This window comes from Lipophrys pholis (assembly GCF_963383615.2).
Source record: "Lipophrys pholis genome assembly, chromosome: 4".
In the NCBI taxonomy this organism is placed as follows: Eukaryota; Metazoa; Chordata; class Actinopteri; order Blenniiformes; family Blenniidae; genus Lipophrys; species Lipophrys pholis.
This window is the reverse complement of record NC_137637.1, coordinates 1,627,122-1,639,639: the sequence shown is the minus strand read 5'-3', so window position 1 is coordinate 1,639,639 and position 12,518 is coordinate 1,627,122. Positions and strand designations below refer to the sequence as shown.

Genomic DNA, 12,518 nt, shown 5'->3' with positions numbered 1-12,518 from the left:
ACAGTCTTTAAACACCAGGTGGAGGAAACACTGACAGGAACTACCTGCACGTTCTCACTCTGCAGGTTCTGAACAAAAGAGAACCTCCCTGAGTCAGCAGCCAATCAGAGGTCAGGCTCACGTCACATGATTCTGCTGAACAATAACAGATCACATTCCACTGCTGTGAGCAATGGCTCTCCTCCTGCCTCCACCTGCAGGAGGAGGTCGGTAGCCTCTCCACCTGCAGCAGGAGGTCAGGAGCCTCCATGGAGCTTCTGTAGAAGTTCACCAGCAGGGGTTGAGATAGGGGAGCCTGCTTTAAGTTTGTTGTTCCTCCTCACCTGTGGGAGGTGTTGTTGGTCAAGGTGAGGTCAGCAGAGATGTCCATGCCAAGGAACCTGAAGCTCCACCCTCTCCACCTCCTGTCCGTTAATGCAGAGGGCAGAGTGCTCCATGCAGGTGGATCTTCTGAAATCCTGAACGAGTTCCTTGGTCTTGCTGATGTTCAGGTCCAGGTTGTTGCTGATGGACCTTCCTGCCAAGTGCTGGACCTCCTCCTGGTGGTGGTGTGGATGGGGCAGTGGATGGTGGTGGTGGTGGTGTGGTTGGGGGCAGTGGATGGTGGTGGTGGTGTGGATGGAGGCGTCGGCCTCTGGTGATGGAGGCTGAGGGATGCGAGGGTTGTAATAGTGAAACAAGTTTGAAATATAAACAACAGCTCTATGTGATTATAACTGAGAGGTATTTTAGTATAAACATTGGAAGATGCAGTGCCAATAGGAGTTCAATAGTACATACTATTACAATTAAAGTGGAAAACACAGAATACCACGATCTGCTCCAAAACTGTGCTTGATTAAAAGAATGGTATTAAATAGTAAACATGAAGCCTGGAAAGAACCAGTTTATAAAAAAACAAAACCTCAAATTAAGACTGCCCAACTTTTTTGAGAGGTCAATTTACAGCGCTAGAGGTCAAGTAAAGCCAGAAGAGGCCAGAAACAGAGAAAAACGATCAAAAAAACAAAAAAAAGTAAGAAAGGCCAGCAGCAGACATGATTATATTGCAATAACCATAACCGTCCACCAGAGGGCAGACCAGAGTAAGTAATAACTGAACCACAGAGAACTATATCTGACCTAAAAGAAAACTTCTAAAGCGAATGATGTTATGTTGAGCAATAGAGTCTCTCATGTCTCAACAAGAGGGAAGGTTCATATCATAAACGAGGTATTTATAACTTTTTAAAATTACATTAAAGATGTTTTTTTAAGGAAGAATAAGACCAGATCAGATGAAGAATAATTTTATCACTCGGAATCAGAAGTTTTAATGAAGCGAGCAAACAGAACATTTAAAATAAAACTTAGATAAAGTATGGCAGAATGAATGACTTATGATTATAAATAATCCTGAAGTGTAACAACAGACTGGACTGTTGGAAGAGCTTCTAATTATTTTTAGGACAAGAGGTCTGTGTGGGTTTCATAATCTTTATCAGAGACCTAAAGTATAGTAAAACCAAATCAATATATGAAAGAAGAACCGTACTAGATAGATAGATAGATAGATAGATAGATAGACAGACAGACCTTGACAAGGCTCCAACAACAAAATACAATACATATTTTAAAAATAAGACACAAGTACGGACATAAAGGAAATGTTAAATGAAAACAGTAAACAGTCGTCGATTTAAAAAAGAATATATGTTCAGTCCAGTTTCTTATTTCATTTGGTTTAGAGTAGCTATTGCATTTGCGATGAAGAATTTTTTGGAGATGTTTTTACAGGCCAGAGGGACTTTGAAGAGTCTACCTGATGGGAGTAATTGGAAGGAGTGATTGAGGGGGTGAGGAGTGATGGGAGGGGTGAGAGGATTGATTGAGGGGGTGGGTGAAATGAAGGGGGTTAGAGGAGTGAAGGAGGGGGTGAGAGGAGTTATGGAGGGGTGAGAGGAATGAAGGAGGGGGTGAGAAGAGTGATGGAGGGGTGAGAGGAATGAAGGAGGGGTGAGAAGACAGATGGAGGGGGTGAGAAGTTTGATGGAGGGGGTGAGAGGAGTGATGGAGGGGTGAGACGAGTGATGGAGGGGTCTGAAGAGTGATGGAGGGGGTGAGAAGATGATGGAGGGGGTGAGAGGAGTGACAGAGGGGTGAGAGGAGTGATGGAAGGGGTGAGAGGAATAAAGGAGGGGGTGAGAAGAGTGATGGAGGGGTGAGAAGTGCAATGGAGGGGTGAGAGGAGTGGTGGAAGTGGTGAGAGCAATGAAGGAGGGGGTGAGAAGAGTGATGGAAGGGTCAGAAGAATGAATGACGGGTGAGAAGAGTGATGGAGGGGGTGAGAAGATGATGGAGGGGGTGAGAGGAGTGACGGAGGGGTGAGAAGATGATGGAGGGGGTGAGAGGAGTGACGGAGGGATGAGAAGATGATGGCGGGGGTGAGAGGAGTCCTCTGTGATCAGGGTGGCTTTCCGGATCACAGAGTGGTTGTACTGATCTGTGTTTGTGGTGAACCAATGATTTTGCCTGTTTGACGATACGGGAGAGTTTTGTTTTGTGTTTCATGGAGAGCGAGCCGTACCAGGGTGAGATATTGATGTAATGATGGATTCGATGAGTGATGTGTAAACCAGGGTTAAAATGCCTCCAGTTTCTAGTTTTGGAAACTCCTCTCTCCCAGACTTGGTCTGATGGGTACTGGACTCAGTCAGAACCAGTAATGGTGGAGCATGGTCCAGTGTCTGGACAAACAGCCAATCAGATCCTCCGGCTCAGTGTCAGTGAGATTGTTTGGGTCAACCACTTGACTTTTTTGTTCCTTAACCTCCAGGATTTTTTCAGAAAGTCAAAATGACTGTCCCACTGCGACCAGCCTCAGCATCCAGGGCGCAATGTAGGAGGCCTTGCTTCTGCAGCTCAACAATCCTAAAACATTTCTGCCTCGGCCACATGGAGGCGCTCTCGGTGTGAAGACTTGACAGAAAATGACCCGGAATCCAAGTTTCTGTGTCGATGTTGTCTTTTAAAGGCTGTGGTCTCAAACGTTTGATCAGCTGGTGAGTTGTTGTTTTCGATATGTTGCCTGCTCACAATGTTTTTGTCTTGCTCTCATTTCTTCTTTTTGTACTTTGAAACTCTAAATAGAACTTTTTTAAGATCCGACAGAGCAAAATGCAAATTCCTGAAATTTTAAAACTATTCTTGAGATTTTGATCAGGAGTGTATAGGAGGACCTTTATGTTTGGAGGAACAGAGGCTGAGATCAAACCGGAGGCCGTGCAGTGGAACATGTCTGTCCTGACATGAAGACACAGAAACTGATGGCCAGCCCCCACCACCACCACCCCCCTCGCCACCCCCCACCACCACCACCACTCAGGCCAGAGGAGAAAACCACAGAGGAAGAGGGCGGGCTCTAATAACTGTTCAACACAAAGTGATCAGTGACTGAACAACAACGATGGATGAAGCATGTCTGATCGGTAAGACTGAAATATTCTACTGATTTAATGTCTGTATGGAGGAGGAGGAGGAGGAGGAGGAGGAGGAGGAGGAAGTTCCTCTCTCACACTAACATGTCTTCTCTCCTCAGCTCTGATCTTCACAACAATCCTTCCAGGTGAGTTTTTCTCTTCGCCTGCTTCATCTTGGGACTGATGCTCAGGTTTTACTAGGATCCTCTGCTGAGACTAGTAGTACTCTGAGAGTAGTAGTACTCTGCGAGTAGTAGTAGTAGTACTCTGAGAGTAGTAGTAGTAGTACTCTGAGTCAGCAGCTCCACTTCAACAAAATGCTCAAGGTCGCTGGTTCATTTCCCCAACTGTTCATATGTTGAAGTGTCCTTGAGCAAGACACTGAACCTCAAACTGCTCCAGTGGAGGGACTCTCTCTCTCTGTGTGTGTGTGTGTGTGTGTGTGTGTGTGTGTGTGTGTGTGTGTGTGTGTGTGTGTGTGTGTGTGTGTGTGTGTGTGTGTGTGTGTGTGTGTGTGTGTGTGTGTGTGTGTGTGTGTGTGTGTGTGTGTGTGTGTGTGTGTGTGTGTGTGTGTGTTGTACTTTTCTCCATAGTTTGGCTGGTCCTGTGACAACTGGTATTATGGCACCTGTCCACTTCTGTCCTGACGCATAGTTTCAATGTCTTTTCCACCGAGAGATTGAGTATGAAACCAACTTCATCAGTCAGCCGTTAGCATAGCCACCGCCATCAGCATCAGTCATGTTAGTTGGCAGTTAGCAGCGAAGTGCGGTCCCCGCCCCGCCCCGCCCCGCCCCGCCCCTTAGCAAGCACACGCCCGATCCATTGAACGGTGGCTGTATGGCCTGGCATGGCATGGCCCGACATGGTCCGGGATGGCGCCGACGTGGTCCGGGATGGCCCCGACATGGTCCGGGATGGCTTGGCATGGTCCGGGATGGCCTGACATGGTCCGGGATGGTCCGGGATGGCCTGGCATGACCTGGCATGGCAAGGCCATTGATTGTTGGCTTAGCAAACCCATGTTAGACATTATTACCGACACCGTTGAAGAGAAAGGGCAGTATAGCATAGAAATTAAAGTATATAAAGTATATAAAGTGAAGTATATAAAGTGCCACCTGGTCAGGAGGAGTCACACGTAACAGTGGAGCTGGCAGGATGTGGTGACGGACCAAACCTGCCGCCGATGGTCATTTTCACACTGAAAACCAAAACATTGATTAACTTGCCTTTCCAGTTGAAATGTCTGTCGATTAAAAAAATCTAAACAGATGCGACTTATAGTCCAATGCATCTTATTTATGTGTTTTCCTCTTTAAGAAGTATTATCTGACTGGAGCGACTTATAGTCCGGACAATTCAGTAACAGAGTAAAGTTGTTTGGGGCGCAAGTGGTGGAAAAGAACGATAGAAGTCAAATCCTTTTACTGTATGAACAGTGTATGTATTATCATTTTATTCTAGCAGCTTCTCTCTCTGTCTCAGCTTCAGCAGGTGTGACTGTGAGTCCCAGCAGGTCTCAGTTCCTTAAAGGAGAGTCAGTGTCTCTGAGCTGTGAGGACGGCGGGACAGTGTGGAGGAGAATCAGAGGAGAGAGGACGATCTGTGGAGACATGTCGAGAAAAGAAGATGGTTCCTCCTGTAACATTAACTACATCCTCAACTCAGATGGTGGAGTTTACTGGTGTGAGTCCAGAGGAGCAGCTGGGAGCATCAACATCACTGTGACTGGTAAGGTGTGTGTGTGTGTGTGTGTGTGTGTGTGTGTGTGTGTGTGTGTGTGTGTGTGTGTGTGTGTGTGTGTGTGTGTGTGTGTGTGTGTGTGTGTGTGTGTGTGTGTGTGTGTGTGTGTGTGTGTGTGTGTGTGTGTGTGTGTGTGTGTGTGTGTGTGTTGTACTTTTCTCCATAGTTTGGCTGGTCCTGTGACAACTGGTATTATGGCACCTGTCCACTTCTGTCCTGACGCATAGTTTCAATGTCTTTTCCACCGAGAGATTGAGTATGAAACCAACTTCATCAGTCAGCCGTTAGCATAGCCACCGCCATCAGCATCAGTCATGTTAGTTGGCAGTTAGCAGCGAAGTGCGGTCCCCGCCCCGCCCCGCCCCGCCCCGCCCCTTAGCAAGCACACGCCCGATCCATTGAACGGTGGCTGTATGGCCTGGCATGGCATGGCCCGACATGGTCCGGGATGGCGCCGACGTGGTCCGGGATGGCCCCGACATGGTCCGGGATGGCTTGGCATGGTCCGGGATGGCCTGACATGGTCCGGGATGGTCCGGGATGGCCTGGCATGACCTGGCATGGCAAGGCCATTGATTGTTGGCTTAGCAAACCCATGTTAGACATTATTACCGACACCGTTGAAGAGAAAGGGCAGTATAGCATAGAAATTAAAGTATATAAAGTATATAAAGTGAAGTATATAAAGTGCCACCTGGTCAGGAGGAGTCACACGTAACAGTGGAGCTGGCAGGATGTGGTGACGGACCAAACCTGCCGCCGATGGTCATTTTCACACTGAAAACCAAAACATTGATTAACTTGCCTTTCCAGTTGAAATGTCTGTCGATTAAAAAAATCTAAACAGATGCGACTTATAGTCCAATGCATCTTATTTATGTGTTTTCCTCTTTAAGAAGTATTATCTGACTGGAGCGACTTATAGTCCGGACAATTCAGTAACAGAGTAAAGTTGTTTGGGGCGCAAGTGGTGGAAAAGAACGATAGAAGTCAAATCCTTTTACTGTATGAACAGTGTATGTATTATCATTTTATTCTAGCAGCTTCTCTCTCTGTCTCAGCTTCAGCAGGTGTGACTGTGAGTCCCAGCAGGTCTCAGTTCCTTAAAGGAGAGTCAGTGTCTCTGAGCTGTGAGGACGGCGGGACAGTGTGGAGGAGAATCAGAGGAGAGAGGACGATCTGTGGAGACATGTCGAGAAAAGAAGATGGTTCCTCCTGTAACATTAACTACATCCTCAACTCAGATGGTGGAGTTTACTGGTGTGAGTCCAGAGGAGCAGCTGGGAGCATCAACATCACTGTGACTGGTAAGGTGTGTGTGTGTGTGTGTGTGTGTGTGTGTGTGTGTGTGTGTGTGTGTGTGTGTGTGTGTGTGTGTGTGTGTGTGTGTGTGTGTGTGTGTGTGTGTGTGTGTGTGTGTGTGTGTGTGTGTGTGTGTGTGTGTGTGTGTGTGTGTGTGTGTGTGTGTGTGTGTGTGTGTGACTCTGGTTTGTTTTTCAGACTCAGTGATCCTGGAGAGTCCACTCCACCCAGTGATGGAGGGACAGAACATCACTCTGCATTGTAGATCAAGCGCTCCCTCCACCATCATGGCTGATTTCTATAAAGACGGCGACCTCATCAGGACCGAGCCTGCAGGTCACATGACCCTCCACCATGTTTCCCTCTCTGCTGAAGGCCTATACAGGTGTAGCATCAGGGCTGGTGGAGAATCTCCACCCAGCTGGATCTCCGTCACAGGTGAGGAGCACAAACCTGCTGCAGGTGTCCTGATGACAACGTCTTTAACTGTGAATTATTTCAGGGAGACTCACCACGACTCCTCCTCCTCCTGGCTCCTCCTCCTCTCATCCTGGCTCCTCCTCCTCTCGTCCTGGCTCCTTCTCCTCTCGTCCTGGCTCCTCCTCTCCTCCAGACTCCCCTCGCCTCCCTTTGTGGATCTCCCTGGCGTCTCTGGGTGTGCTCCTCCTGCTGGTGGCTCTGGTTCTTCTGATCAGACGGGTTCTTCACAGGAAGCCAGAAGGTGAGGAACACACTGAAGGTCCGTCTCTTCAGCTGCTTTAACGACGGTTTAACGTCTGGCGTTTCTTTCTTCAGGCGTCGGAGCAGAAGCCTACGTGACCTACAGTGACCTCAACGTGTCTCCTCGTCCACAGCAGCCAATCAGACGGAGCAAAGGTACCCGCCACCAACTTCCTGGTAACCATTTAGTTCACAACCATGACCACGGTCACACACTGGTGCCCATGTTCTGGGAGTCTTTCACTGCTCTGTGGAGAACCGTGGTCCACTTGTCCACAGACTGTTTGGTTTGAGACACATTGGAGGGTCTTCGAGGGTGGAGGTTCTGTTGGAAGTTCTGTTGAAGGTTCTGTTGGAGGTTCAGTTGAAGGTTCTGCCAAAACATCCCTCCATCTAGTTTTCCTCTGACTCCGTCTGGGGTCATGGTATCAGTACCGAGACCAAAAAAGTCCAGAGTCTTAGTCAGAGATTTTTTTTGTTTGTACCAAAATATGCGTGTATATTAATATTGCACAAATATGAATTAAAGTCGACTTTGCTATCCCTCGCATGGGGCACCAAAAATGAATGCAGCTTCACACGGGACACCAGAAATGTAGGGATTTCTTACCTCATAAGGATCACGTACTACCAGTTATGGAGTGTTTTAAGAGGTGGAGGAAGTGTGTGTGTGAGACCTGGCAAGGAACTACAAACAAGATGGCGGCACCATTCAGAATGGAGGTTACCAGACAGCAGGAGGGCTGTCCTTGGTCTCCACCATGTGCTGGAGAACAATCAGCCGGCGTCCAGTTACTGTGTGAAGTTGTCTTTGATGTGAAATGTGTAGGTTGTTAGTTAACTAGTTAGTAAAGCCAAGATTAGCATGCAGATCCTGTGTGTGTGTGTGTGTGTGTGTGTGTGTGTGTGTGTGTGTGTGTGTGTGTGTGTGTGTGTGTGTGTGGCATCATTATCAATATAACTCAATGACTGTAATAGAATCTGATATCATCATCAAAGAAGTCAGTCAATCACTGTAATAGAATCAACACATCTTCATCAAGTTAAACCATTCTGTGCAGAGCATCATGTTAACTAATCATCATGTAAATGCCCAGTGGTTACCAGATCCCTAACGTCTCTGAAGAAGGAGTTTGGTTGTGGTCCAGGCTGGAGGAGGAGGAGAGTTTGGAAGTTCTGACCCTGGTGGTTGGTCTCTGGGTTCTGATCTCTAGTACTGAAGAAGTTCTGACCCTGGTGGTTGGTCTCTGGGTTCTGATCTCTAGTACTGAGGAAGTTCTGACCCTGGTGGTTGGTCTCTGGGTTTTGATCTCTAGTACTGAGGAAGTTCTGACCCTGGTGGTTGGTGTCTGGGTTCTGATCTCTAGTACTGAGGAAGTTCTGACCCTGGTGGTTGGTCTCTGGGTTCTGATCTCTAGTACTGAGGAAGTTCTGACCCTGGTGGTTGGTCTCTGGGTTCTGGTCTCTGGTTCAGGTGAAGTTCTGATGCTGGTGGTCAGAAGAGGAGTCGAGGGTGTCAGCAGGAGGAGCTGCAGTTCACCTGGAGGAAGAGAATCTCTCCAGAGGCGTTTATAAGGTGGGGATTGAAGGTGGTAAATCCTGGAGGCCTCAACCAGTCAGGGGGCTTTTTCACTGGAAAGAACCAGGTGCTAGTTCAGAGCCAGGGCCAGACTCAGCACCAGTTCTTTGTCTTTCCACTGCCAAAGCCCCGGCCAAACTGGGGCTAAACTGGTGCTACGCTGGCCCCACTTCATTGCTGGGCCAGAGAGGAGCCAGACTGGGGCCCGACGTGTCATCAGCTGGGGGCGGAGTTATCGCTTTCTGAAAATTACAGCGAACACGGAGCCCCAGTGTGGTTACAGAGAAAAAAATAAAAAATACGCGTGGGAACGATTTAATAAGTCGCTCCCTGAAGTTAATAATACGAGGGAACGAGATTATTTAATTCACGTTCTGGGAGCCGCGGCTCTCGGTGATGCTGCAGAGCTCCTCCTGTCAGTCAGCGTGCGTGCGTGCGTGCGTGCGTGCGTGCGTGCGTGCGTGCGTGCGTGCGTGCGTGCGTGCGTGCGTGCGTGTGTGTGTGTGTGTGTGTGTGTGTGTGCCAGGCCTGCGGTTTTCTGACTTCCTCTTTCTGATTAAAAGCGTCACATCATCACGGTGACCACTTGCTGCCTCCGTCCTGTGGCGAACAGGTTTCTATGGCAACGTGGCTTTTAGCTAAACGTTCAGCAGAAACTTCAGGAAATGTAGATGACTACCTGCAGGAAACTCACACACACACACACCCACACACACACACACACACACACACACACACACACACACACACACACACACACACACACACACACACACACACACACACACACACACACACACACACACACACACTGTCTAGTACACTGTGTACCTACTTTGTGTAGGGGGGGCTATAGGTATGGGAATTAATACGATTCTTCCGATTCCGATTCCATTTTTTATTCTGTTTATCGATTCAATTCTTTATTGGTTCTCTTATTGGTTGTTGTTGTTTTTTTTAAGGAGAATTAACATGTAGATTACTGGGGGTGGGAATTGATAAGATTTGATCAATTCTCCTAATGATTCCTGAGTATTTCTTTGAGGGGAAAAAAAGTAGTTTTACACAATCTTCTGCACCAAAAGGAACACATTAATTTTTTCCAAACATGAAACTTGTATTATAATTTTTCCATTAAAAAAGAACAGTCAAATGTGTATTTGCCTTCATTGGATGCCCCCTGGAATTTACACTTTTATAAATTTTGTGCTGTTGACAAGCTAACCCTCTCTGGGAGGTCGGAGACTGGAGAGGAATGAGGAAGTGACGTAGGAGGAGGAACACGTTCTCTCAGTCTGCAGGGAATGCTGTTTTCATATGTGCTGGTGCTTTTTTGTGGGGATTTTCAACTCAGAATGATCTATTATATAGACATACAGTAGTAGACTGTAAGGATTGTGTATGTCTACACAGGAGAGAGAGAGAGAGAGAGAGAGAGAGAGAGAGAGAGAGAGAGAGAGAGAGAGAGAGAGAGAGAGAGAGAGAGAGAGAGAGAGAGAGAGAGAGAGAGAGAGAGAGAGAGAGAGAGAGAGAGAGAGAGAGAGAGAGAGAGAGAGAGAGAGAGAGAGAGAGAGAGAGAGAGAGAGAGAGAGAGAGAGAGAGAGAGAGAGAGAGAGAGAGAATCAGGTTTTTATTGACATGGCTATACATTGCATTTGACAATTATTATTGTATAACTGTACTACTACTTCATTATTGTTAATGCTAGTCTTATAATTATTAGATTCTCATATTATTATTTTATTTTATAGTTACTGGTATTCTCATTGTACTATTATTATAGCTATGTTATTATATTACCTTAATATAATTATCTAATGCTGTTTATTGTTATTACAGTTTATATTATTGTATTATAGTTACTGGATTCTTATATTATTATTGATATTATTATTATAACCATTACTATGGCTGTGTATAGCCAGTAACCTGTTTGCCCACGATAACAGTATTATTACAATACAGCGATTCTGCTCCGTATATCGCTGGAAATTTCACAAACACTTACAAACACTGTCAATCAATTTCACATGAATGACCGCCCAGTAAAACAAAGTGTGTACTGCACATTCACACACACTAAACAAAGTGTGTACTGCACATTAACACTCACTAATCAAAGTGTGTACTGCACATTAACACACACTAAACAAAGTGTGTACTGCACATTAACACACACTAAACAAAGTGTGTACTGCACATTAATGCACACTGACCACCACTAGTCACATTTCCTTTTGTTGTGTTTAAGTCTTTAAGGGAAGACTGATACAAAATTCAACTTATAATTCTACTTAGAGATTGAGCAGTACCTCTTTCGGTCGTCGATGTTCATTCACCCCTGCCTCCACCACCACCGGTCCAAGATGGCGGCGCTGTTGACGTGTCCGTCCCCAGTCATGAATCGTCTACGTATATAATGTCTATGGTATATGGCGTGAAAACTAGAGGCTCCCACATATAGTAAAGATCTACTAGCATATGTCTATGCTGTCGGCTCGTTGGAGAGACATTCACTACACGGGACAGATTGACGGCAGAGTTAATTTATTAAAAGTCCCTCATTAGTCTGGTGTACGATTCCCATGGAATTGATCAATTGGAACCGGTTCTCAGTCAGAACCGGTTTTTGATTCCCATCCCTAGGAAGCGGCATGGCTCAGTTGGTAGAGCGGTTGTCTCCCAATTGAAGGTTGCCGGTTTGATTCCCATCTCCACCTGTCCACATGCCAAAGTTTCCTTGGGCAAGGCACCGAAGCCCAAACTGCTCCCAGCGGAGTGACAGTGCCTTGCATGGCTGCAGCCTCCAATGGTGTGTGAGTGAAGAGATGAATGTGAGGAACCATGCAAAGCTCTGGAGCTGCTCTCACCTGTAAGGTGATGTAGAGGAGAAGTCAGGGAGGAGCTCTGCTCCTTGTGACTTGTGTTTTCCTCCTGGTGGCATCACATGACCTCCAGTTCACTGTGAGGAGGGTGGATGAAGATCAGCACCAAATCTACATCCTCTCTGGGGGGTGGAGGAGGGATGGAGGGGTGGAGGGATGGAGGAGGGATGATGGAGGGATGGAGCAGAGCTGGTGGGCTAGAGTAGTGTAGTACTGTGTGTAGTGTGTGCAGTACTGTGTGTACAATTTGTGTAGTACTGTGTGCAGAACTGTGTGAACTGTGTGTAGTACTATGTAGTACTGTGTGTATTACTGTGTGTACTGCATGTAGTACTGTGTGTACTTGATGTGGTACTGTGTGTAGCTCTGTGCGTACTGAGTGTAGTACTGTGTTGCTGTGTGTTACAGATGTGGATCCAGTGTATTCAGACGTTTCTTACGGACAAATCGTCTTCAAAGAGAAGAGAAGCTGAGTGACGACGTCAGGTAACAGGTGGCCCATTTCTACTCAGTTTGGACCTGTTCTACCCAGTTTGGACCTGTTCTACTCAGTTTGGACCAGTGAAAAATGGCTGGTGTGGATCAGAAGAGTTTCCAGGGTCCTGCTGGTCTGGGGTCTGTACCAGCTGGTCTGATGTCTGTACCAGCTTGTTTGGGGTCTGTACCAGTTGGTCTGGGTCTGTACCAGCTGGTTTGTTACAGAGTGGTGAAGCCAGCGGCGTCGTTGTCGCTCTTCCTGTTTCAGATGAAACATTCAGGAAGTGGGATTCTGATAAAATAATTTTTAAGCTTCAGTAGAACTTTGTTCACTTCCTGTTTCTGTGTTTT

General features: G+C 46.8%; 1 protein-coding gene across 1 annotated transcript; it reads left to right on the top strand.

Annotated features, from left to right (window-relative positions):
* Positions 1-5,642: 5,642 nt before the first annotated feature.
* Positions 5,643-12,163, top strand: LOC308108965 (uncharacterized protein; the record flags this gene model as incomplete). Its single annotated transcript, XM_080462296.1, has 6 exons — positions 5,643-5,707; positions 6,297-6,511; positions 6,705-6,944; positions 7,009-7,227; positions 7,302-7,382; positions 12,099-12,163. 6 exons carry the CDS (start codon positions 5,643-5,645, stop codon positions 12,161-12,163), a joined length of 885 nt encoding a protein of 294 aa, XP_080318422.1.
* Positions 12,164-12,518: the final 355 nt, after the last annotated feature.